Raw genomic sequence first — 24,773 nt, forward strand, 5'->3', positions numbered from 1 at the left:
CAGCGCTGGCTGGCTCGCAGAGTCCCCCACCCCCCTCCTCGGGCCCACACAAGCCTTTTGCCATCGGGGGGGAGGGAAAAGGCTTCAACGGCTCCGGGCAGCCGCCCAGTGACGTCCCCGGGGAGGGGGGCTAGCGCCAATTTTATTCTGAAATAAAAGGGGCTTTAAATCTAGTATAGATGATAAAATGTCAGGGGAGCTACCTTTGTGATGTGGGTCTCCATGGAAAGGGAGGCATCAAAGATCACCCCCAAATTCCTGATGGTGTGCAAAGTTGTTAGTTGCATACCATCAAGGCAGGAAAAGCACGCTCCTTTTTCTGGTTCCTTCTTTCCCAGCCACAGAACCTCAGTCTTGGAGCTTCAGACAACCAGTTATAGTCTCCAGATACCTGGCCAATGAAACTGGGGAGTGCCACTCCAATTTGCCATTTTCCCCAGCTAACCTCCATTAAGGAAGTAAAATTGTAGCAACCATTTTGGATTATCAGAGTTGTCTAAACAATCAGAATGATCGCATGATGACCTTGACATTTAAGCAAAAAAAAATATCCCTTCTTTATTGTGTTACAGTTTAAAACATTTTTTGTTATCCTGAATGGCTTTATGCCTTTAATTTGGTTTGTTTGTCAACAAATGGCTTTGGTATTTTGAAAGGAAAAGCCATTTAAATATGCATATGGTATTCACCACTGATGTGGACTGTGTGCATTGTACTTGGGTATCCATACTTGAGTCCAAAATGTCAAGTTGTAGGTAGTGAAGGTGAATGGAGCAATCGCCTATGATTTCCAGGCTTGCTGCTTTTCTTCCGTCCTGTCTCAAAAATAGGTTTTGCTGGCTGATCTGCCTTTATTTTATCATAATTATATTTGTGGAAGTTGAAACATGCTGCAGTTTATTCCATCTTAGACTGCACCATAACCTGAAAGTTTGAGGCAGGTAGGCGTAGGTTCATCAAAAACATCTCTCATGTCCCATTCAGGCTGATTCCTCCAGGCCACCACCAGTGCGGTGCTGCGGAGCTGTGTCCCATGGGGGACACATTTCATTGCTGGATCTGCTCTGGCGCTGAAAGGTGTCCCTGCGGGGTACACATTTCAGTGGGACACCTGGTGCCCCGCTGAAATGTGTCCCCCTAAGAAACATAATGGTGGCAGATAGGTTCTGCCACATTAAAGCGCAGGGGGGAGGACACATTTTCCCTGTTGGCCCCTGCAGCGAGCTATGAGAATATGGATTCTCCCACATTCCCTTAGCCTGGGGCCCAATCCATGGCCGGTCCAGGGGGCAGCTTGTCCTGTGGCTGCATCATGTGGAAGAGGGAATGAGCCACACTTCCATATGTGTGCCCTCTTGGCCTTTTCCACCCGTGCAGAATCAGTCCCAGTAAGATCCCATTGCGCAACCAAATACATTATATGAAGCTTTCTCCTAGCATGATCAATGCATTAAGGCTAATATAATCAACGCCCAACAGACTATTCTGTTTTAAAAGATTAACTCTATTGAAGGTAAAACGACAGATTTATGATACAACTTAATAATGTACAATCTATTAAATGAGTAAGCCAAGCAATGATGAAAACACAAGAGGAAAGTTTAGCAGTTCAAGTGTATAGCAGAAACAAACACACAGAACATGTGTTGAACTGCTTTGGTAAATGGAGTTTATTCTGTAAGGAAATTCCATATCCTACTGTAGGTAAGTGCTGTTTTCTAATTGTCTGGTGTCGTAGAGATTTTTAAAAAGCAGCAATTTTCATCATTTGATTGGGAAATAATTCAAATCTATTTTGTTGACTAAAGTCACTTTTGTGTTGGGAGTATTTTGGTTTCAGTGTGTTTATTTGAGAAACAGTAGCAGGTACTAATTAAAAACAAACTTTTAGGAATCAAAATGTGAAGAACAGAATCATGTAAAATTACTGGGAAAAGGAAGGGTGCATTCATACTTCCTCTGGGCAGTATAATTTCAAACGGATTTTTTGGGGGGGACAATCTGTGGATGAGATTACATGAACAACAGAGGAAAACAAAAATCCAGCAGAATCTCTGATGGCAGCTAAAGTAAGATCAGATGGAAACTGTTATACACTGAAGGAATTTGGCACTCAAGTGAAATAGTACAGCTATTTATATCTTGCGTGATGTCTTTTCAGAGAGATTTTATGTAATTTGACGAGTTTGACTTATTTGTGCTCATATGTTTAAATGGAATGACATGTATGAATTGGCATTTAATAGGCATATTCCAATAATTTCCTCATTACATCATTCGTTTAAAAAGTACTTTAGATTCTTAGGTTGTGGCTTGAGGGAAATAGAGACAACCAGCATACTTTGTGATGTGGTTAAATACAGATTTTCTGTGTCACATTCAAAGCAAAATTGTAACTCAATGTTATGTTTGGAACATGGTCTATTCCTTTATTAACTGTTACACTTCTACATTTTATTCCACATAAAATATTTAACAGTGATCATTTAAACCGACAGGGTGTTTGGGAAATTCTCCATTGGAAATTAGCTGCCACAGATTTGATTTAAAAATGACAAACTGAAGGAATCCATGCAATCTGTTTGAGAGGGAAAAAAACCAGCTTAGCTGCCAAAATGTGCTGCATTTCTGATGCAAATATAAATGTTACTTGACAAAAACTTTTTTTAAGGAGGGGGGGAGTAATTTGGTCACTTAAGAATTTGAAAATCTCCGTAAAAGTTCCATGTTTAGCTTTTTGTACTAAACCACATGTGGTTGTTAATTGTACTATCATTCAGGGATTTCAACCTCATTTATGAGCTCCCACTGTTACTCTCAGTTAGGTCTTGAAAGGGAGTTCTGCACATAGAGCCAACATATCTGTAAAAAACTGAAAGCTAAAAGAAATAAAAACAAATGTTGTCCCCACTGCCCTGAAAATAGCTGGAGTGATATAACAGTAGAATGAGGAAGAAGGACAGATTGGCCAGATTTAAATATTGGTAGGACTGGGTGAGGAGTGATATCACCGTGGGATGATTCTGCTGCAATAGATGGTGATTGTACAAATTAAGAACAAAATAGTAAAATGACTTTTTTTGCAGTGAAACTGAATCCCCCTGCAGTATACTACCATTGACTGGGAAGAAATAGGTTTGAGCAAGAGTTTTCAGTGAAATAAATTTGGGGCCTCATAATACCATTTGGAAGCCTTAAAGTGTGTCTCATGGAACAAATCTATACTAGCCTCTCCAGAAACAGGGTTGTAAAGTACAGATCCATTCTGCTTGCAGAGGAACTTTCCTCTAGAAGGAGCCATCCCTTGCCCTAAGATGTTTCCTTCTACTGGAGGAAAGCACCTCTGCTAGTGAAACAGATCCAGGCAATTGGACACAATAGTTTCTCTGTTCTTTTCTCTGCTTCCAATCACTGATTCACCCTTGCCTTGCAAAACCTATTCATTACTTTGCTGTGTCCTTTGCAAATGGAACCCTCTCTTTAAATTCTTAACCATGCTTTTAGTATGATGAAAGGTTCATAAACAATACAATATAAATAATAGTACTTTTAATCTCCACCATCTAGTGACATGAGCTGGACTGTCGTTATTTTCTTTACACTAGGTGTGCAGACCTGTAGGAAGAAACCTGGTTTTTCCAAGGACCATTTCAGGGCTGCTGACCAAGCAGTATATTAGCACAATATCAAAGTTCCCATTATTAAGCCTTATTCTTCATAGGGTTGGGTCAAAACATTGTCCATAGTAGAATCTGGATCAGAATTCTACTATAGAAGCATCTTCAGAATGACCAAGGACTGGTCATATATTGACAAAGGAAGGCCTCCAATGCAGGAGAAAGGCTGTGTTTTCACCTCTCTTTTTCTGTATCAGGGGGACTGGGGCAAAGGAGTCAGAGGAGCTAATGGACTGCAGGATGCTATATCCTTGTGCATCCTGAAAGTATTCAGTATAGCCACAGGTAGATAAAAATATCACCTCTGTGCTGAATCAGAGTCCTTGTAGAAAATGGAGGACTAAGTCTTATTTCAAAACCATTGGTCTCTGATCTGGTGGGACTGATTATTTATTGATTTATTTTGTCTACCACTTGCTGGTTTGGGCATCTTTCCTCTTGGAATATGGCCTCTGGGGAGCCAAGCAGCATGGAGAGTATTTTTGGGGCTGATGATGTCATGATTTTTATGTGGATTAAACAGTCCCCTTTCCCCAACTCCAGTTTATCTGTCTTTAAACTCTCAGACTCCCAAAAGAGCCAGGAAAAGATATATGTGGTGTGTGTCATGGGCCTCAAGAGAGAGAAAGAATAACCTGGTGTCATCTCTGAGAGAAAACTACACTAGGCAGCTTGGAAAATGTTCTGCTTTCCCTTTAGCTAGGCATACAAAGTGCTCCTTGGAGTCTGAGCAATGCCTCATTGAAAGCCAAGTGTCCCATTTATTCCATGCCCATCTCTAAAGTATACAGTCATTTTAGAAGGTGTGTGGAGAAGAGTTCATGGTTCATAAATAATGAAACGGGGATAACACTCAGCATCTCCTTAATAAGTCTCTGTCCTAGCAGTCTCACAGAGAGATAACTGAGCAGCCTCTGCTTCTCAGCCAGACATTCCCTTTCCACTGCCAAGGAAGGGCATACATCATTTAGAAGCCAGTATTCCATATTTCTAGGCCATCTTGTCTGCCACAAATGCTGGCAGCACTACTAAGCTGCATCCGGCACTCCCCGTGCATCCACCAAGTAAGCATCCCGTGGTACTTTACTACACAACAGCTATTAAGGAGTTTTATAATGAACATTACGTAGCCATATTTTAAAAGGGAAAAAATACAGAATCCAGCCAGAATTTTGAGACAGGGGGAGACAGTCTGTGTGTTGTCGCCTTTGGATGATTTCCACATAACTGAAAACATGATGTTGCCCTTTCTACTGAAATCAGACCATCAAACCACTTGGCTCAACAGTGTCTACTCTGACAGGCAGCAGCTCTCCAGAGTCTCAGGGCTACGCTAACATCTGCTATGAAATCTTTGTACTAGAGATGCCAGGGACTGATCCTGAGACCTTCTTTATATTTTTTGTTTGTTTATTATTCAGTTTATATACTTTCTGTATATTTTCATTCATTCATTCAGTTTATATCCTGCCTTTCACTTGCATATGCTCTCTCACAGAGCAGCAAATTCTAGGTGCGTAAGAATTACATTATGTCCTTATTTATTAAGATAGTCCCTTGTGCCTGAAGCAGGGACCACCCATGGGAGCAGGGGGAAGCACTGTGCTGGGAGGAATTAGGCCACCACTTTACTGATTACAGGTTCCTCAGGTCTTGGTGCAGCATAAGCTGGGGACAGTGGGTGTGGTTGACAGCCCAACTGCTGTCAGCACATTCTCCAGCCTACCTGTTGGGGTAACCAAGGGCAAAGGGCTAGTAGTACAACTGGAAGTGGTGGAAACCATGATTCCTCATCATCACTATCCTCCTGGGGGTGTTGTCAGTCCTGAGGCTGGCTGTGCCTTTCCCTACTAGTCAAAGCATCTTAAGGGGATTCTCCTTCAATCACTGTAACCTGAACAATATGCATTATATTCTCCAACCAATACTTAAATGCCACAGGGGGTAGGTGGTTTACCTTGCTGGCTTAAACACTAAACCAAATGAACCTGTAATACTCATACCAATCCAGTTCAGGGGCTCAGAAGCCATATGTGATTGTCCTCTTCAGGGTGGTGTACTTCATCCAGTCTGTTAAGGCTACCTTGCTTGTGGGAAAGTCCTGAGTGGTCAGTCACCCTACTCCATAGGTTAACGCAAAGGTCCACAGTGCTTTAGAGAGGTGTGTTCTGTTTGATCTGCAAAAACATATGTGGGAAAGTCCCAGGTGTTTGATTACCTTGTAAGCGTGTCTTTGAGTGGTGTACTCCATCTGGCCTGTGAAGAGCCAAGTGGTATGGAGAAAGGTTGAGGGAGCTTGGTCTGTTTAGCCTGGAGTGAAGATGACTAAGAGGTGATATGGTGACCATCTTCAAATACTTGAAGGGCTGTCATATAGAAGATGTAGCAGAGTTGTTTTCTGTTACCCCAGGGGGTTGGACCAGGGATTGTTAGTTTGAGCAGGCAACATTATCTTACACATACATAGCAGAAATTTTCCCCCTGAGAAAAAGATTATTTTTGATTTGAGAAGTTTATGCACATTCCTGTTGTTCTGAGCAACTGGGTCCAAACCTGATAGGATGCTGGGATTTGAGTGAAAAAATGAAAAACAAATCTGTTGGCTTCATTCACAGAAATCCCAGCATCATGTCTGGTTTGGCCCTCAATTTCCCCAGATAAATGGAATCCTAATTAGGGAGCTGTTGATATAATCAGAAATTTTGCTTAAGAAGGTTAAAAAAAAGGAAACGAAAAATAGCAAGAAAACCCGCTAAATCACAAGTCTTTCTTTGTTACAGTCAGTGGATTAGTTCATGTATATCAATTTAGAATGATCATGAGGAGCTTGCATCAAGATGGAAATTAGCAAACAGAATAATTGACTTTAACTGCATAGCTAGTGTGTGGGCCACCCTGATTCCCACACAAGGACACATAATTCTGTGTTGGATGCAAATAAACAAGGTTCCCACTGCTTTGGAAATTTTGTTCCAGAATAAGGCAATAGAACAAACTTTTTGATGGCATAATGTTCTAACAACCATTCCCGGCTTACTTTGTTTGCTCTTTACTGGAAGGTGTCCTTTTGTGCTTGGCAGGAATTTCTTCTTCAGTATAAAGAGCTAAATAAACCAAAAGGGAAGGCACTAGTGTTGAAGAAAAATACCAAATGTCAACTCCAGCCTCACAACGACCATAGTATGATGATCTCTCTCTCTCTCTCTCTCTCTCTCTCTCTCTCTCTCTCTCTCTCTCTCTCTCTCTCTCTCCCTAATGTTGTCCTGTGGGCCAAATCTGTACCCAATCTGGAATCAAAACAAAATGCTGTGGTTAACTAGCCTATAAAATAAAGCCAGAATATCATAAAGATTGCTCAACTGCTTAGAATACAAATGTTTCAAGTACAATAATGGTGAAACACAATTTAAGTCTGGGAAGCGAAATATAGTCTGCCACTGCTAAAAGGGTGTGTACAATATCTGCTTTCAGGGTATCAAGGCAGCTTTCACTCTATACAGAATTGTTTCCACTATGGGGATTGCTACAGGGCAATGGATTCATCTGTCAACAGTGATGGACTTTCAGGGGAACCCCATTGTTTCAGCCCTCGGCGGCAAAATGGTTATCACATCCTCAGTGCACCTGATGCCTCAACAGGTAATTTATCCAGACGGTGTTGCTTTAATCTTGCTTGGCATTTTCTTTCCAAAGAGGTATTATATCTATATTAATAACTGTTTTTTTTAAATAAGACAGATTAAGACATTGATACCTTTTTCCATTTTATAGAGTTTAGTATTATGTATTACAGTTCTCTTATTCTCTGGTTTCAAAAACACTATATTGGAAACTAGAATTCACAGTACATGTGGCAAGCTAGAAGTTAATGGGAATGTGTGTGGACATTGATGCAGCTCCAGGAAATGTCTAGTAAACTAAATCAAATGTATGACATGACATCATGCAAACATGTCAGTTAAGTGCTTCTACATTACCATTTCACCTAGACATTAGCAGAAAATATAGGAAAGAGTTATGGTAGCCACATATTTCAGGTAATATCTAGTTTGGTCAGGTGACTGGTAACTTTGTTGATTAAAGGGCAATCTAGCATCTCCTAGAAATATAAAAACAAAATTAGCATTTTTGAGGGTCTTTCATGGCCCTTAAAATCGAGATGTCGGTTTTAAGTTCTATGTTTAAGTTCACAAAATGGTATTAATTGTTGTGGAAACTTTGATGTCATAAAATCCTAAAAATCCTAATTACATAAAAGAACATAAGAAAAATCCTGTTAGATCAGCCCAGTTGTCCCGTCTCGCACAGTGGCCAACCAGTTCCTCTGGAGGGCCTGCAAGAGGGTATGGAATTAGAAGAAGAGTTGGTTCTTATATGCCACTTTTCTCTACCCAAAGGAGTCTCAAAGTAGCTTACAGTCGCCTTCCCTTTGCTCTCTCCACAACAGACACCCTGTGAGGTAGGTGAGGCTGAGAGAGCCCTGATATTACTGATTAATCAGAACAGCCTTACCAGTGCCGTGGCGAGCCCAAGGTCACCCAGCTGGTTGCATGTGGGGGAGCGCAGAATCAAACCCGGCTCACCAGATTAGAAGTCCACGCTACTAACCACTGCACCAAGCCGAGATTTTCTCCTGTTGTTACCTCCTGGCCTTGGGATTCTGCCACTGACTGCTTCTGGACATGGGATAAACAGTCATACTGACTTGTAGCCACCCACCAGCCTACCCTCTAAGGTTGTAACATGGAGGAGGGTAGGGAGTGGTTCATGTTGGCCACACAATACACTAAATGTAGAATGATATTGGCTAGATTTTAGGACCATTTTCACATGGAGGGCTAAATCTTGAGTGGCCACTTGCTTGCAAACGCAGGATAGTAAACCTTGTATTTGCAGCCCTTCTCACGGAGAGAGACCCTTCCACGTTTTCCCTCTGCCCCGTCGCAGCTTTTTCCCTCCCGACGAGGCTGCACGAGAAAACAAATCAAAGTTTCCCCCAAGCTCCTTGGCTTGTCAATCACAGCAAGCCACCAATCACAGCACAGTAGCCCCAAAATGCAGTTTTTAAAAAACAGCACTTTAGGTAATGTCACAACACAAATGCATTTTTAATAAAAATCAACACTTCCATGTTGCTATGGAGAAATGCCAGAACTATACAGCATTCCCCCCCTTTTGGAGGGGGGGGGATTTGTATTTTTTTGAACTTTATGCCTGAACTTTATGACTTGAGAGGCCGCACATGGAAAACTGGAGCCCAAAAATCATTTTGTGTAAATGGAAAGCTTTAAAACAAGGGGCATGCATGCCTCGATGATCGTGAGAAAGCTGCCTGGTCACCTACCTACCCCCCTTTCCCCTTTCATTCCCCAGCTCAAAAACAACAACAACAACAACAACAACAAACCCCAATGGGACTGTATTTTGCCTACCTGATCCCAAAAAGACCACGGACACGTTAAAAATTATTTTATTTTACCTTTGACAATGTAGCTTTATGGTCAATGGGGACCACGCTATTAAAAAAAAAAACTCAGAACAGGAAATGAAGAGGGGAGGGCAAGGCTTGGACAATGCTACAGAGACTATCACGCCTTTCCCCCTCCATATGGGTTTGCCTCTGGTTGCTAGCTAGTTGTTCACTGATGAGATTCAAGATAAAAAGTGGTAAATTCACTTTTTGCAATTTCCCTCATCCTGAGGCGAATCTAGGCAAAACTCGAGGCAGCTCCTGCACAGCCTCGGGATGCAGGCGACATCATGTGAAGGGGGCTCTAAAACCCACTAGCAACCAGAGGCTGTCCAGGGACAGATTCCTCATGTGGAAATGGTGCAGGAAATATTTTTTCACAGAGTAGTTCAGCAGTGGAATCAACTGCCTAAGGAGGTAGTGAGCTCCCCCTCACTGGTGGTCTTTAAGCAGTGGCTGGATAAATACTTATCCTGGATGCTTCAGGCTGATCCCACATTGAGCAGGCAGCTGGACTAGATGGCCTATATGGCCCTTTCCAACTCTATGACTCTTCTGTGATTCTTAGACAAGAACCTGCTCACAAAAATATCTGAACTGAAACATTTCATGGTAGCTTAACCCCAGACAGAGAGCTTAAGCCCGGTAGTAGGGTTGACTTTTCCCATGTGCTAATTCATGTTATGTATGTTTTAGGCATCATATTTGCACACAAATCAAGACCTCAAACCATTTCTCTGAAGTAACAATAGCTTGTGGCACAGATCTAGATGGAGTTTATACTCTTATGAGTATAAAGAGACTAATTTATGAATATGAGGGTTTCAATGAATTATTCAAAGCCAGGTTCAATATAAATCCATACTTAAAGGTGAAAAATTAGAGTTGATCTCCCTATTTGCAGCCTCCTAAGCAACAGACATTGCTTGTAACTGAATTATTCGTTATAAGTTCTGTCCACCCGGCCAATCTGCTCCCCAGTTTCTTACAGCCCTTTACTTACCAGCTTCTTGAATTACTTCTCACATAAGCCCTCTCGATGACAACAGTTCTCTTAGCACTGTACACCCAGGGCCTCTCAGTAACCCAGATATTTTCAACACAGAGTGGAATGGTAAAAGTCTAATGCTGGTTGAGATAGCTTTAATTGAATCAGCATGAAGCTCATAGCTCAGTCATGTCTACAGTGAAAACAGGTTTTTACTGACGGTGGTAGTGCAAGGGAGGTAGAAGGAAGGGCAGATTTAGTACTGCTCAGATACTCACCCCCTCCAAGACAGAGATCCTGTAGCTGGTAGAACAGTGCAAGTAGGAGGTGTACCTACCCTCCCTGGATGGGGTGCAGCTTAGGGCTGTACCTACTGCCAGGAATTTGGGGGTGATCTTTGATGCCTCCCTATTGATGGAGACTCAGATCATGAGGGTAGGCCAAGTGGTGTTTTACCATCTGCACCATGTGAGGCTACTAGCACCCTACCTGTCCCCAGAACACTTATTTAAAGGTAAAGGTAAAGGTATCCCCTGTGCAAGCACCGAGTCATGTCTGACCCTTGGGGTGACGCCCTCTAGCGTTTTCATGGCAGACTCAATACGGGGTGTTTTGCCAGTGCCTTCCCCAGTCATGACCGTTTACCCCCCAGCAGCAAGCTGGGTACTCATTTTACCGACCTCGGAAGGATGGAAGGCTGAGTCAACCTTGAGCCGGCTGCTGGGATCGAACTCCCAACCTCATGAGCAAAGCTTTCAGGCGGCTGCCTTACCACTCTGCGCCACAAGAGGCTCTTTTTAACACTTATTTATATTTATTTATTTAGATTTTACCCTGCCACTCTCTGAAGACTCGTGGCAGTCTTCAAACAAAGACTGGCAGTCTTCAAGCAAAGGTTGGGTACCCACTTTTCTTGGATGCTTTAGGATGCTTAGGGCTGATCCTGCGTTGAGCAGGGGGTTGGACTAGATGGCCTGTATGCCCCCTTCCAACTCTATGATTCTATGATTCTATGTGGCAGGTTACACAAAGACAAATTAAAACCCCATTAAAAGACCATGAAACCCAAAAACCCCAAGACCATGAAACCCATAAAAAACCCAGAAAATGGCAGCATAATCCCCAGTCCTTCCCCAGTCAAACCATCATAGGTACAGGATCGCAGAGTGGAGTAGCGCTGGCCAGGGCCCAGTTGTCCCTGAAACCCGGCGTCAACCAAAGACCTGGCAGACGAGCTCCATTTTACAAGCCCTGTGGAACTGAGACAGCTCCGCAAGGACTCTCAGCTCTTCCGGGAGCTCATTCCACCAGGTGGAATGGCCAGTGTTATCCATGCAGCGGTCACTTCCAGGCCTTCCCTTTACACAGGCCTTCCCTTATCTTTGACCCGGAAATTGCAATTGGCCCAATACGCAATTGCTAGGGTCCTCACAAGGTCATCCTGAAGGGCCCATATCCAGCTTGTGCTGCGGCAGCTGCATTGGCTACCAGTTAGCTTCCAGATCAGGTTTAAGGTTTTGATTTTTACCTTCAAGGCCATCCATGGCCTGGGCTCCACATATCTGAGGGGCCACATGTCTTCTTATGCCCCGTGTAGAGTTCCCTGCTCTCTGGATTTGAATCTACTGGCCGTTCCTGGCGCCCAAGAGGTACACCTGGCCTGGGCCAGGGCCTTTTCTGTCCTGGCCCTGACCTGGTGGAATGAGCTTTCAGAAGAGTTGAGGGCCCTGACAGAGTTATCACAGTTCCGCAGTGCCTACAAGATGGAGCTCTTCCACCAGGGCAGAGTCTGCACTTACTTTTTTAATTCCATTGTCAATCCTGTTGAATTCAGATCGCTTTGAATTCGGGTCTTCCTCTTCCCCCCCTCCCCATTGAAAAAGGAAAGTCTTCTGCACATGGTTAGGGAGGCTCAGAAGAAGGGGGGGAGGCAAATGGAGACTCTTTCTTTGTTTTCTTAAAGGGGGGAGAGGATCCAAGAAGTCAGAGGAGGGAGGAAAAAAATCCTTTCTTTTCTTAATCCAAGGCAGTCAGAAATTGAGAGAAATTGGTGGCTTCTCCTTTGAGGCAGGCTTGTCACATGACCACCTGTAGCCAATCACGGGTCCTCTACCACGGAGGAGAGCCCAGATTCAAAACAATGCGATTTTCTGAATATATTCAGGATTAGCAGCAGTCTGAGATATCCCACAATAATGGTAGGGCCATAAACTATACTAAGTGCATAATAAAATCACTTGCTGCATATTAGTTAATCTATGAGCATGGTTCCTATAAGGTAATGTCATCCATCCATACATGTGTCTTGCCTCTATGAAGCAATATTTGGAGCCCTGATTGTAATAGCATATAATGTATCTTCTGATTTCTTCATGCAAACTAGAGCTATTTGTTTTTGCAAGACTCTTTGGGGCTTAGTTTAAGCTTGTTTTTCTGGCTTTTATGGAACCATCAATAAAAAGTATAATCTCATCTGCTAGGAATGCAAAACATGACACAGTGCTACACTATGAATCCTATTAATAGCCAATATTTTCAGTGATGTATACTATCTGGATCTTCTGAGATGTATGCTTGTTCTGGTATATTATCCATGAATCATCTTTTCAGGAGTTAAAAAGGCTGCTGGGGCTAGGGAAATATAGGAAAGACCTACATCTCCCACCTCCTTCCACGGAATGATCTCTCCAAAAGTTTAAGAGGGGATCTTTTATGCTCTAATTGCATAGGGGATCTTGAAAGTAGCTTTCAAATCTATTTATACAGCTATTTATTTATTAACTTTTATATTCCATATTTCTTCCTATCCAACTCAGACTTACAGTGTCCTCTTCCATTTTATTCTCACAACAACAACCCTGTGAAGTTGGTTAGGCTAAGCAAGTGACAAGACCAGTCACCCAGAAAGCTTCCATGGCAGCGTGGGGTTGTGAGCATGGGGCTCTGACACTCTGACCACTACACCACACTGGCTATTTCTTTTGCAGCTGCTTGTATGGCTGGACAGACACTATTTTAAGCTGAATAATGACTTTCTTGGTGATCTCTGTTTCATGTCTGAAAACTGGAGCACCTTCAGTTTTGTAACACTACTCCAAATGACAGCTCAGTTGTGTATCTTTTCTCTCACAGAGGCAGTTGTGAGGAGGCAAACAGCAGAAATGGATACAGCTAAGGCTTACTCAAGCTGTTTTGCATTAAAACACCAACAGTGGGCACAGGGAAATCATCCAATTGAGCGTCACTAGCAGTCTGGGCTTTGGACTCAGAGGGTGTATGCAACTTAACTGTATTAAATGAGTCTTTTGTGTTTGCTATACTTTTCAGGCTATGACATTATATCTGAAGCACAATGTATATCGGAAGAAGTCGTCATCAGTGGGACAGAGGAGAATAATGGATTCTTCCCAAATGGCACCTTTGATCACTGTTTTAATCACATTCCTCCCATCTATACAGATGCCTAAACCGGGCTTGAACCTTGTTTTCTTAACTACTTATAATGCCTTTTGTATTTACAGAACTGTCGTTCAACTATTTTTACTGTATTTAGTCTGCAGCGTTGTATGTGCTCATTTAAGTCAACCCTTCACATTTACCAACCCATTTTATAAAGGAATATACTGTATAATTATTGGAACCTATTCTTTGCTGTGGCACTTTGAAAATGATTCTCTTAAGGGAAAAGAAAGAGCATCTGAAACTGCTTGGTGTGTAAGTCCTTTTAGTAAAGTATAAATGTAAATTATATAATATGCTTGTAAAGGTATTTTTTTCCTGAAAAAGTATGTTTTCAATTTAAGAATGCTGGTTCCTTTAATCACAGTTAATCCATTGGATGTTTTCTTGACTATAAAAGGATTTCTTTTAAAAGTCATAGACCTCATGTACATAAACAGTTTCACTTGCTGAACTGGTTTTCTATTTTCAGTTTTACAAGAAAACATTAAAAAACTGGAAACAAGTCTATTGTCTGCTTTAAAAAAAACTTCTCTGCCTTTCTGATAAACTTTAACATCAGTGTCTGTGTTTGTAGAGTAGGTGGCAGATGCTGCAGTTTTATAGAACTACCCCCAAAAGGCTGCCATTTTGAAAGTTAGTGACCTGAACCCCTTTCCAATAAGTTCTCACAAACTCTTCTTTCCCTAAAGGTGGCATAACTGATTTATGATAGGCTCCACTCACATGCTCAGCAACAACAAATATTGACATGGCACTGAAACAAGTTAGTGGATCCAGAGATCCAGAGGGAGTTGCCCAAAGCTTAGCCATTACAGTTGTGGAACCATTCCCCTTTAACTACTCAAGAAGAGAATGAACAAATGTTCCAATAGGCAGCATTCTTGTACCCTCGTGGATTTCTGCAAACAGATGAGCATGTCTCCAAGCAAGAATGGAGTAGGTGTTACATCACAGATTTAATCCATGCACAGAAAGTTTTTCCTTGCTTGATTGTGGCACGTTAAATATTTCTCTTGGGTGCAGCTTCAATAAAAAGGTTCCAAAGCATCCAAATAGACATATTTAAAGTACACAGATGACTTTATATTCTTAAATCAAGAGTCCTTCATAAAAGCAACCAAATATAATCCATTGTTCAGAAACACAGAAAGAATCCAAATTATTTTAAACTTCCTATGGCCATGGCTGTATCGCCCTCTGGTGGCTACATGAAAAGTAAGGCATAAGGACACTTTTACACTGCAATGATCAAAGACTATAACAAATTAACATCCCAATGAGAGGACAGAGTAATAAGGGAAACTACAATATTGGGGCTGTTTCCACAAGCAAGCTGAGTTTAGGATTTTTGTATCTCATCCATCCTATATTCAATCGAGATAGTAGAGCAAACTGTTACTAATTAGAATAACAGTTTTAAAGTCCTTATGGTCTCTTAGTTTTGTAAGATCTGTGTAACATCCTTTTCCAATTGTTTGCTTTGTGATACATAATTTAATAACCCACATTATTGTCTTAAGACATGATCCTTTTGTTCTAATAAGAAATGGAGTCTATGCCACTAACAGCTACATGGCATTCAGTACTGAAATGCATTTGAGGAAAGCAGGATCTCCCAAATTTCTTCCTGTCATGTACCAGGGTCTCAGTCCATACAGTGGTCGCAACCTTGGCGAGAGCTCATATCACTGGCCCTAGATATTCCAGGCCTTCTGAGACCCAGGTTTCAACAATATGCCTGGTGGAAGAGCGCCATCTTGCAGGCCCTGTGGAACTGTGATAGTTCTGCCAGGGCCCTCAGCTCTTCCAGTTCATTCCACCAGTTTAGGGCCAGGACTGAAAAGGCCCTGGCCCTTGTTCATGCCAGGTATACCACCGTGGGCCAGGGACCACCAACAGATTCAAACCCTCAGAGTGAAGAGCTCTGCAGGGGGCATAAGGAGATAGGTGGTACCTGAGATAAATAGGGCCCAGACCACAAATAGCCTTAAAGGCTTGAACTTGATCCGGAATGCAATTGGCAACCAATGCAGCTGCCTCAGCACTGGCTGGATATGGGCCCTCCAAGATGACCTAGTAAGGACCCTAGAAGCTGCATTCTGCACTACCTGTAACTTCTGGGTCACGTACAAGGGAAGTCAGAGAACAAGTTACAGAAGTCTAACCTGGAAGTGACTATCTCATGGTTCACTGTGACTAGGCGTTCTGGGGACAGGAATAAAATACTAGTGCTAAGCCTCAAACAAAGTTATTCCCTTCTGCCAAAGCCAAAGGAAATGTAGCAGTTAGCTCAAATATGCACCAGCCATAACTAACTTTTAGAGATTATATAGACAATATATATCAATTCACTCAAAATGTATGAACAGAATAATGCTTATACTTTATTAGAGGCAAGAAAGAGCTCAATTTTTCAAACCAGTTTTTGCAATGATGGTTGAAGTAATTTTTTTGTCTTGAAGTACTTCATTTACATTATTTATTTAGAAGATTTTAACTAACCTTTCCAAGCTGGTACAAGGATATTAACAGAACTGCTGTTCAGGCTCTCCAAATCTCTAAGGGCATCTTGGGATCCAGCTGGATCCATCAGATCCTGAGTATGAGCCATTCGAATCAACTGACTACCCTTGCATGAAATGGGCAACCCCAGAATTCACATTTTCCACAGATAATAGTCAGGCCATGGCACAGGTTCAGTTAGCCTTTTCAGGACTACCAGGCGTTCGCTGGGTACAGAAGAGTAAAGCTAATGCAAGACCTTCATTGTGCATAGTGACCATAACGATCTGGGAGAAACCCATGGATAATATGGCAACCCTAAAGTCCAAAGCTGAACCTAAGGGAGGCTATGAATGAGTATTGAGGTCCTCCGAGACAATTTTGCAGTGAATACTGAAGTGCCCCAGACAACCACTCTGAGGGTCTCTGTCCCTGTCATGTAACACAAGGAGCATACAAACAAGGCCTGGTGGAGGAATAGCATGGGAGACAACGGCTGGATCTTGGAACACCAGAAACCACACACACTTTTCCTGGAGGAAGTTTTGGCAACCTATTCCTGATATCCAGACAGCCCCATTTCTGTCTGGCTTCTTAGCATCTGGCAGGAGTTGTTTCCCATGCCCCCCTCTTCTTTTTCCAGCTTATAGAGAGAAATGAAAAATGGTCAGATAAATGGCTGGGCGCCAACTATTATTCTATGTATGTCTGTGTCGCCAAGTTGCCACCACCTTATGGCGACTGCAGCAAAGAGGTTGCAAGGCAAGTGAGAAACGGGTGATTTGCAATCACCTTCCTTGGAAGAGTCTTCCATGGTTGCCTTCCTGCTCAGCTTCCAAAATCTGATGAGGTCGGGCCACACCACACCATGGCACATCCCAATTAATTTTCCAGAAGGCTAACCTAGTCCCTCCTGTGCTGAACGATGTTAGCTGTTCTGATGGTTGTCAGTTCTGATTTGGGAAGTTCCTGGAGGTCTGGGGTGAGAGTGGAGGAGAGGAAGGGGAGGGAATGTTCACTCCCCCAAACTCACATTTACTCCAGGGGAACCAATTTCTGTAGTTTAAAGATAGCTGTAATTTTGGGAGTATGCCAGGAGGCACGTGGAGGTTGGCAACGCTAGCTGCTTCCCAGTTCTTTCTGCTCTTCTTGCTGCAGGAAACCAGATTCCTGCCCCTTAATGGGAGGGCAAGAGGCTTCCCTTGCTATGAACTATTTGGATATCATTACCATCTCCTAAATAGAACAAAACTTTACCAAATGTCCAGTTATTCCAAAATACAGTGCTGTTTTAACATCATGTTACCATACGGCTTCCAAATCTTAGACAAAATTATATGCAAGTCACAAAATTAGACTCATGAAATGAGCCAATTATTCTTCTGTAAATTGATGTCCATTGCTTGTTAGTTAGCCATTTTAAAATACTAATGGTGATAAAGTAAATAAATGACCACATATGAAGGGATGATGGTTGATGGTGGCAACTCCATAGCCGTTATTTTCTGTTTACAGTAATGACAACCAATATGGAAGCAATTGCAGGACACTTGAACATTCTTTTGGTCTACAGTAGATCATGAAAGAAAGCATAACATGATTTGTACTTAATCTAATCCATGCATGTTTTATTTAATTATATATAACAATAACATATTGTTATTAGTTATCAGATGAAGCTACATAAACGATTGAAGCATTTTTAAAGATTACACACCCAGATTCTCAAGACATATGAGCCTTGAACATTAGCAAAAAATAAGACACTGTAATAGCTTATTTTTTATTTAGGGTAGAATTCACAGTCATTTTTCTCCCTTCCAAATCTGACTTGATGACCTAGTCAGTGGGGTGGCATGGCCATTAAATGGGCCCTAGGCACCATCACAGCAAGAGAAGCAGCTGTCACCAGTAGGCTTCAACAAGGGCCACAGTCCCCTCCAGGAATCCAAGTTCTGTCATGTTATCCCTTTACTTGCCTGAAACACTGTGATGCTTTCTTGCTGAGGATAAGCTGTCCAAAACAAAGCTGCGCTTACTTTCTAGTAAAGTAGTTAGAAACTCTGAATTCCTAGAGAGGCTTCTCCCAGCTCTGATTCTTTACAAATTTATTCACACTACTTGTTGAGAAGGAGTAATGGAAGCTGCCAATCAACCCACACCTAGGCAATCATTCCCACTTAGTTGGCACTTAGTTGGCCTATTCAAGAAAATGCCAATAAATAGCTATGCCTCTTCCTCCATTTCTCTTTTAACTGTGGTTTCTCCACAGCTTATGTGCCTCATTTTCCTCTCTCATACAGGTTACTACAGAATAAATCTAGACATGTTTTTTGTAAGTAAAGGAATTGTGTTTCCTTTTAGTAAAGGAACATTTAAGGAACTGTGCAAAACAGTGTAGCCTTACCTTCATGTTTTTGTTAAACTCTCTTTCTAAACTCATCTCCCCCCTTCTTGCTCTTCCTTCCTTTTTCCATTCACCTTCAGGCGGTGGACTGTGCCCTCAGGCCAGCACAATTGCACAGAGATTATTTAAATGGGATGGCAATGCTTGGTCTCTAAAATGTGAAAATGTTACAGCTCAAAGTCATTCTCCCTGACATGGAAACTTGCTGCCCTTCCTAAACTGAAACAAGAGATAACAGGAAGCAGAATGTTCCAATTTTGTAACTGCATTATCTGTCTTTTTTCTGTTTGTAACATAGGGTTGCCAAGTCCAGATTGAGAAAAACCTGGAGATCATAAGGGAGCCTGGAGTTTGGAGAACAGAGAGAGCTCACAGGGCTTTGGCGTTCACCCTCCAAAGCAGCCATTTTCTCTCTATCATTTGGAAAATAGGCTATAATTCTAGGAGATATCCAGGTCCCACCTGGAGGATGGCAACCCTGCTGCAACAAAAGTCAATGGTCTAAAAGTCAGACAATGAATATTGGTGGTAACATGACTAAGGCGCAAATGACCAATCAAGAGTCCTCCCTCCCATCCTGCCCAGAGATGATTCCTTGGTGTGAAACACTACCTGTTCACTAACAGCAGGAGGAGTCCCTTTTGAGGGAACATTCCCCATTTCTTGCCCCTTTGACTCACAAGCTCCCTCATGGCAATGGGGCTGCCATTCTTGGAGTGGGACACTTATAAAAAGTCCCCAAAAATCTTACCCATGAGCCTAACTGACTGTCTCTGCTTCTCCAGGTCAGACATCTTGGCTTCAAAGGTGCAAACTTGCTCCCCAAGAACCAGGAATCTCTTGCACTGAGCACACCCCCATGACTCCTGATGGTCATACAGGTTACATTCAGTGCAGCCCCCAATCCCTTGCTGGCATTCTACCTTCATAATTGCTTTTTAGAATCCTCCCCTTTATAAAATCCATGTTAATGTTGATTTGTTTGCAGGCCTCCCCTTCCTGGATGGGATGCAATTTGAGGCTGTACCTACAGCCAGAAATTTGGGGGTGCTCTTCAATGCCTCTCTATTGATGAAGGCCCAGATCACCAGAGTAGCCCAGGTGCCGTTTTTCCATCTACATCAAGCCAGACTACCAGTGCCCTAACTCCAGAACACCAGGCTACAATGATCTATGCCAGTGGTCCCCAACCTTTTTATCACCAGGGATGGGTCAATGCTTGAGAATTTTAGTGAGGCCCGTGGGGGGGGGGGTTGTCTTTTGCCAAGGGACGTTGCTGCCGCCTGAGCCCCTGCTCCACTTGCTTTCCCGCCAGCGCCCCTGACTTCACACTGCCCACTGGGGGGCACTGCCAGCAGCAGCTGCGCAGTGCCATGCCGAGGGGGAGCCCCAGCCATGGCAGCTGCCAGAGAGCACCAAAGGTGAGCCAGCGACAGAGTGACAGGGCCGCCCCCAAGGCAGCAGCTGGGGAGGAGGATGAGGAGGAGCCACGCACCAATACCGTTCTCTGGACCGGGGGTTGGGGACAGCTGATCTATGCAATGGTTAGTTCCAGACTAAACTTCCATAACCCGCTCTACGCAGGCCTTGACTCCCTTGTCCTTGATTCAGAAATTACAGTTTGTGCAAAATGCATCTGCAAAGGTCCTCTCTAGGTCATCATGGAGAGTCCACATTAAACCAGTGCTGGGGAAGCTGCATTGGCCGCCAATTGCGTTCTGGATCAAGTTCAAGGTTTTGGTATTAACTTTCAAGGCCATTCATGGTCCGGGCCCCACATTTGTGGGACTGCCTGTCTCCTTATGCCCCCCACAGGGCCCTCTGCAGGTTTGAATTTATTGGTGGTCCCAAGCCCACAGGAGGTACACCTGGCCTTGACCAGGGCCAGAGCCTTTTTGGTCCTCGCCCTGATCTTGTGGAATTAGCTCCGGGAAGAGCTGAGGGCCCCGATGGAGCTGGCGCAGTTCCGAAAGGCCTGCAAACCACAGCTCTTTCATCAGGCATTTGGTTGAAGCCAGGCAATTGAAAATTTGGGGTTCCTCTTCATGATGCTGAGTACATCTAGGGCATGAGGTGCACCCTGCCCCTGAGGCCAGCTCGGTGGGGTATGCAGGAGGCCACATTGGTCTGGTGAGTTGGGAGGGAGGAAAGAGGGATTATGCTGTATGACTGTTTGGGCAAGATTGGGCTGCAAGTATATTTGGGCAGGGAGGGGGGCATTGTATTTAAATTTTATTTTAGCACGTTTGTAAGCTGCTTTGTGCCCTCTAGGGAGCAAATAGGATAAAAATGACTAAATAAATAGATTTCTGCCTCCCCACATATTTTGGTAAAACTAGGGAGTGTCATTTGGCAATAACAAGGGAGAACTTGTTTTATCATGCATTATTTTTGGCAAAGGAATTTACTTGCTTGTCTTAAAGTTGTTAATATGTAGATACGGTGTTTTGGTGGTCGAAAAATGCCAGGTGATAAGAAGTATTTATTTTACAAAGTCCCCATGCATTTTGCCACATGTCGGCGGAATGAGAGCATGCACCTGACACTGGAATTATCCTAGCAAATGAAGGCTTTTACAGTATGAAAGGACACAGGTCCAGGTTGTTATTATTATTTATTCAACTTCTATATCCCGCCACTTTCCAAAGACTTGTGGCGGCTTACAACATAAAACCTGCCATAAAATCCCCACATAAACTTCTTATACCCAGGGGAATATGGGATTGACAAAAATGACAACAAAAAACAAATGTGAGAGATACTGGTAGAACTGCAAGTATCCCTTTTGTCACAGGAGGGAGCTCTTCATCACATTGTGTAACTAGTCTCAGATACAAAGTTTTGTCCCACAAGAATGAGTATTGAAAAGTTTAAATAGTGTGGGCACTCCGAAGGAATAATAGTGCAATTTCATAGGCGTAGATAGGAAAGTATTATCAAAGGCTACAAATTGATCACCTGAAACTATATGCTACAAACATCTGTTATGAAACATCTGTTATCCATTAAAATAAATGGATGCTGAAGAAGGGTATACATGCACACAAAAATATTTTATTTTCGAAAAAATAAAATGTGTGTTCTTGAATTTGGGAAAGAGATCACAAATTTTTTTAAGGCATTTTGTACTATCATTAACAGCTACTCTGGAGGGTAAAAGCCAAGGTGCACAGTGTCGTCTGGATGCTGTACCTCCAAACTGTAACCTGAGAGAGGCTAGAGGCTTAACACTGCAAAACTATTTCTTTCAGAACAAGGTAGTAGAGCTTCTCACTTTGCCTCTGTGCCAACAATTTAAAACAAACTGTTATTTTTCTTAACCATATGAAGCTTTCAAAGCCTCTAGGTATTTGGACTGTCCTATATTTTTTAAATTTTCTTCTTCTATAATATATTGAGGCTTCTGGGCAAAAGAGCAATTAGAGTGATTAATTGCATGTTTACAATAAAAACATAAGCCTAGGAGGGTCCCCTTACAGGTTAAATGTTTTGAGAAACTCTGTCTGCCGCTAGACATAACAAATGCAATCAACCCAGCATGCAGTTGAAGCTGATCGATTGGTGCTTGCTGGTTTGCTCTGGAACTCAAGCATCCTTAAAAGAAGCCAAAGTTAAAATAAATAAATAAACTAGGACAGAGTACATGGGGAAGAGAAATATTGACACATGAAGCCGATACTATACTAACAAAGAAATACTGTTTTTCTCTTTTGGCAGCTTTATTGTTTAAATCCAAAGTGCAAAACTTATAAAAACACGCAATAGGAATAGTGTTTGCCTCATAATAATCAACCACAGTGGAAATCAAGAAGTTATATTGGACAGAGTACAAGCAGAGTACAAGCAATACAAGCAAAAGATGGAAGATTTTTTCCAGCTTCTCACTCCTGCCACAAAACTTTACCGTTCTCAACTTTTTTGCCATTGAAAAACCCCTGAACCATTCTCCAAGTCTTGAGAAACCCCAGAAGTGGCACAATCCTGCAGAGTATAGTTGGGAAGCATAGCTGTGTACACACCCACCTGGGGCCTCTCCCTTCCCACCCCCTCCAGGTCCATCACTGGACATTTTGGGATGGAGTAAGTGGGTCAACATAACCATATATGGTCATATCACCCAATAAATGTTTAAAATTTTAAATCATATTAAAAATTAATTAACTCACACGCATTCAGGAAACCTTCCCAGGGCTGTCTAGAAAACCCAGGGTTTCACAAAACCCTGTTTGAGAAAAGCCTGCTCTAACTTCTTACAAGTTGTTCTTATGTATTCCATCTTCCACCATTTGGAGGTATCTTTGGTTGGCAAGTTGGATGGCTGATAGTTGTTTTGTGAGCAGGGAGGCCAGCATTTTCTGGGTGTTAATTACCTGGCCTCATCTGTAGGCCTGGCAGAACAGCTCTGTCTTGTAGGCTGGAACCATTTGAGGTCGATGAGGGCCCTGATCTTACCAGTGAGAGCATTCTACTTGGTTGGCACCAGAATTTCTCATCACTGGATCTTAGTGTTCTTTGGGGGGTGCTGTAATTCCAGGGGATTCCCAAGTACTACCTGGAGGGTGGCATCCCTAGCTGAGAGCTACTACACCTGTTTTTGTTGTTGTTAGATTTCACATTGTTCTGCAAACCTAGGACCCTTTTCAGGTTTGTGGAAAGATCTCTTTTGCTCATTTACAGTTGCAGTCACCAGATTTAAGCACCCCAAAATATCGCAATTTCACTATTAAAGATAGGTGTATAAAGCAGATATAGGTTATGATGTGGCTTTGTTTGAACATTCTAATCAGGAAAGCAAATCCATTTGTAAACAGAGTGCTGATGCTTACAAAAGCTTATGTCACAGCAAGTCTCTAAGATGCCATTGTGATTATCTTGATATTCTTTAGAGATGGCAATAACTTTCTACCTCATATCTTTTCACCACCTGAAAGTAAGAAAGTCAAGGGGGGCTGCACGTGCAAAATTCTTCCCTTATCACAGTTTTAATTTATTTTAAATTCCGTGGTTTAGCGTCAAGAAACAACAGAAATAAAGAAAGCATTTGTCATTCCCTGCTGCTTTCATTCTTTAACCAGTTTATGGCTCTAGGAGAGGGGGACCTATGAAAGCTACTTAATAAAGCTTATAAGAAGCACAAGAAGTTAAAGCCTGGATATGGACCGTTTTCTGTAAAAAGAACCCAATTATAACATGCAGAGAATAACCTTCGCTAGGTTGCTCAGAGCACTCGGACCTTTTCACAGTAAGGCAACTCAATCTTTTAAAAACAAGAGCCATGTTTATATAGCTAGTTGTAGAATTTTTTAGCCTGTGGGAGACTGCACTGTTGGGGAATTAAAAAGGAGACAGGCCAAGAATATAAGGTAATAAATTTAACTGTTTCAAGAGCTTTCCATATGATGGACCTGTATTCCCTATGATGTGGATTGTAACAGCACTTGCAGGAGCAGTGGGGCTTCCATATTGCAAGGTCCCCTGCATTTTCCATCTCAGTTCCTTGGCAGGAGCTAGCCCCCTACACAACTAACATTCTAGTATTATAACATTATATAACTCCGTCTACTAGGCTTTCTGAATTTTTCATTTAAAAAAAAGGTCTCTAGCCCCTGTCACTATGCAGATATAAGGGGAACTGCATCTCTTCAAAAGAAAAGGGGCTAGAACCTTTTTGTTTTAAAATGAATGCTGGAAATTCAGAGACCGTGTCCAACTGCTGTTGAAAATTGCTCCCACCTACCCTGCAACTTGCCATAGCATCTTGGTGCATATGTGTACCTTGCAGGGTTTCCCCAGATTTTCTCTGATACTTCCCACCTCTGCTGTGTTCTGAAGTTTGGGAAAAGAGCACTATAACATTGCACAGTAGTTGGCTGCAATGTGGATGGGAAAGTTCAGAATCTCCCCTGTCCTGCCCACAGCTACCCATTTTCCCCAGCCCTTGTATCTACAGCAGCCAATTCCTTCCCCAGCACTGGACTACTTATTTCTTTGTCAACTGAATATATTGTTATAATAATCATGTATTAATTTCTGTAAATCCCCAGCTTTCAATTTAAAATACTGTTTCTAGCCTGGCCTGGTGCTGTTCTTTGGTCCTGCCTGATGACATTATCAATTGGTCCTCTGTTCCTTGACCTGGCCTCTGTGCTGATCCTCATTCTCAAATAAGCAGCCTATTCTTTGGCCCTGGCTGATGACATCATCAGCTGGTCCTGTGTTGCTGGGCCTTTGCTGATGACATCAGCCAAGGAACAGAGGACCAACTGA

At 42.5% G+C, this 24,773-nt stretch overlaps 1 protein-coding gene across 3 annotated transcripts in view; it reads left to right on the forward strand.

Annotated features, from left to right (window-relative positions):
• Positions 1–14,099, forward strand: part of GLIS1 (GLIS family zinc finger 1) — a 246,913-nt gene extending 232,814 nt beyond the window's left edge. For all 3 annotated transcript variants that reach the window (XM_077333689.1, XM_077333686.1, XM_077333687.1), the window contains exons 10-11: positions 7,149–7,316; positions 13,463–14,099. In XM_077333689.1, coding sequence (XP_077189804.1) covers positions 7,149–7,316; positions 13,463–13,602 — 308 coding nt within the window. In that variant the 3' untranslated portion in view covers positions 13,603–14,099. The remainder of the gene's footprint in view (positions 1–7,148; positions 7,317–13,462) is intronic.
• Positions 14,100–24,773: the final 10,674 nt, after the last annotated feature.

The sequence above is a fragment of the Paroedura picta genome, chromosome 4 (assembly GCF_049243985.1).
Source record: "Paroedura picta isolate Pp20150507F chromosome 4, Ppicta_v3.0, whole genome shotgun sequence".
Taxonomy (NCBI): domain Eukaryota; kingdom Metazoa; phylum Chordata; class Lepidosauria; order Squamata; family Gekkonidae; genus Paroedura; species Paroedura picta.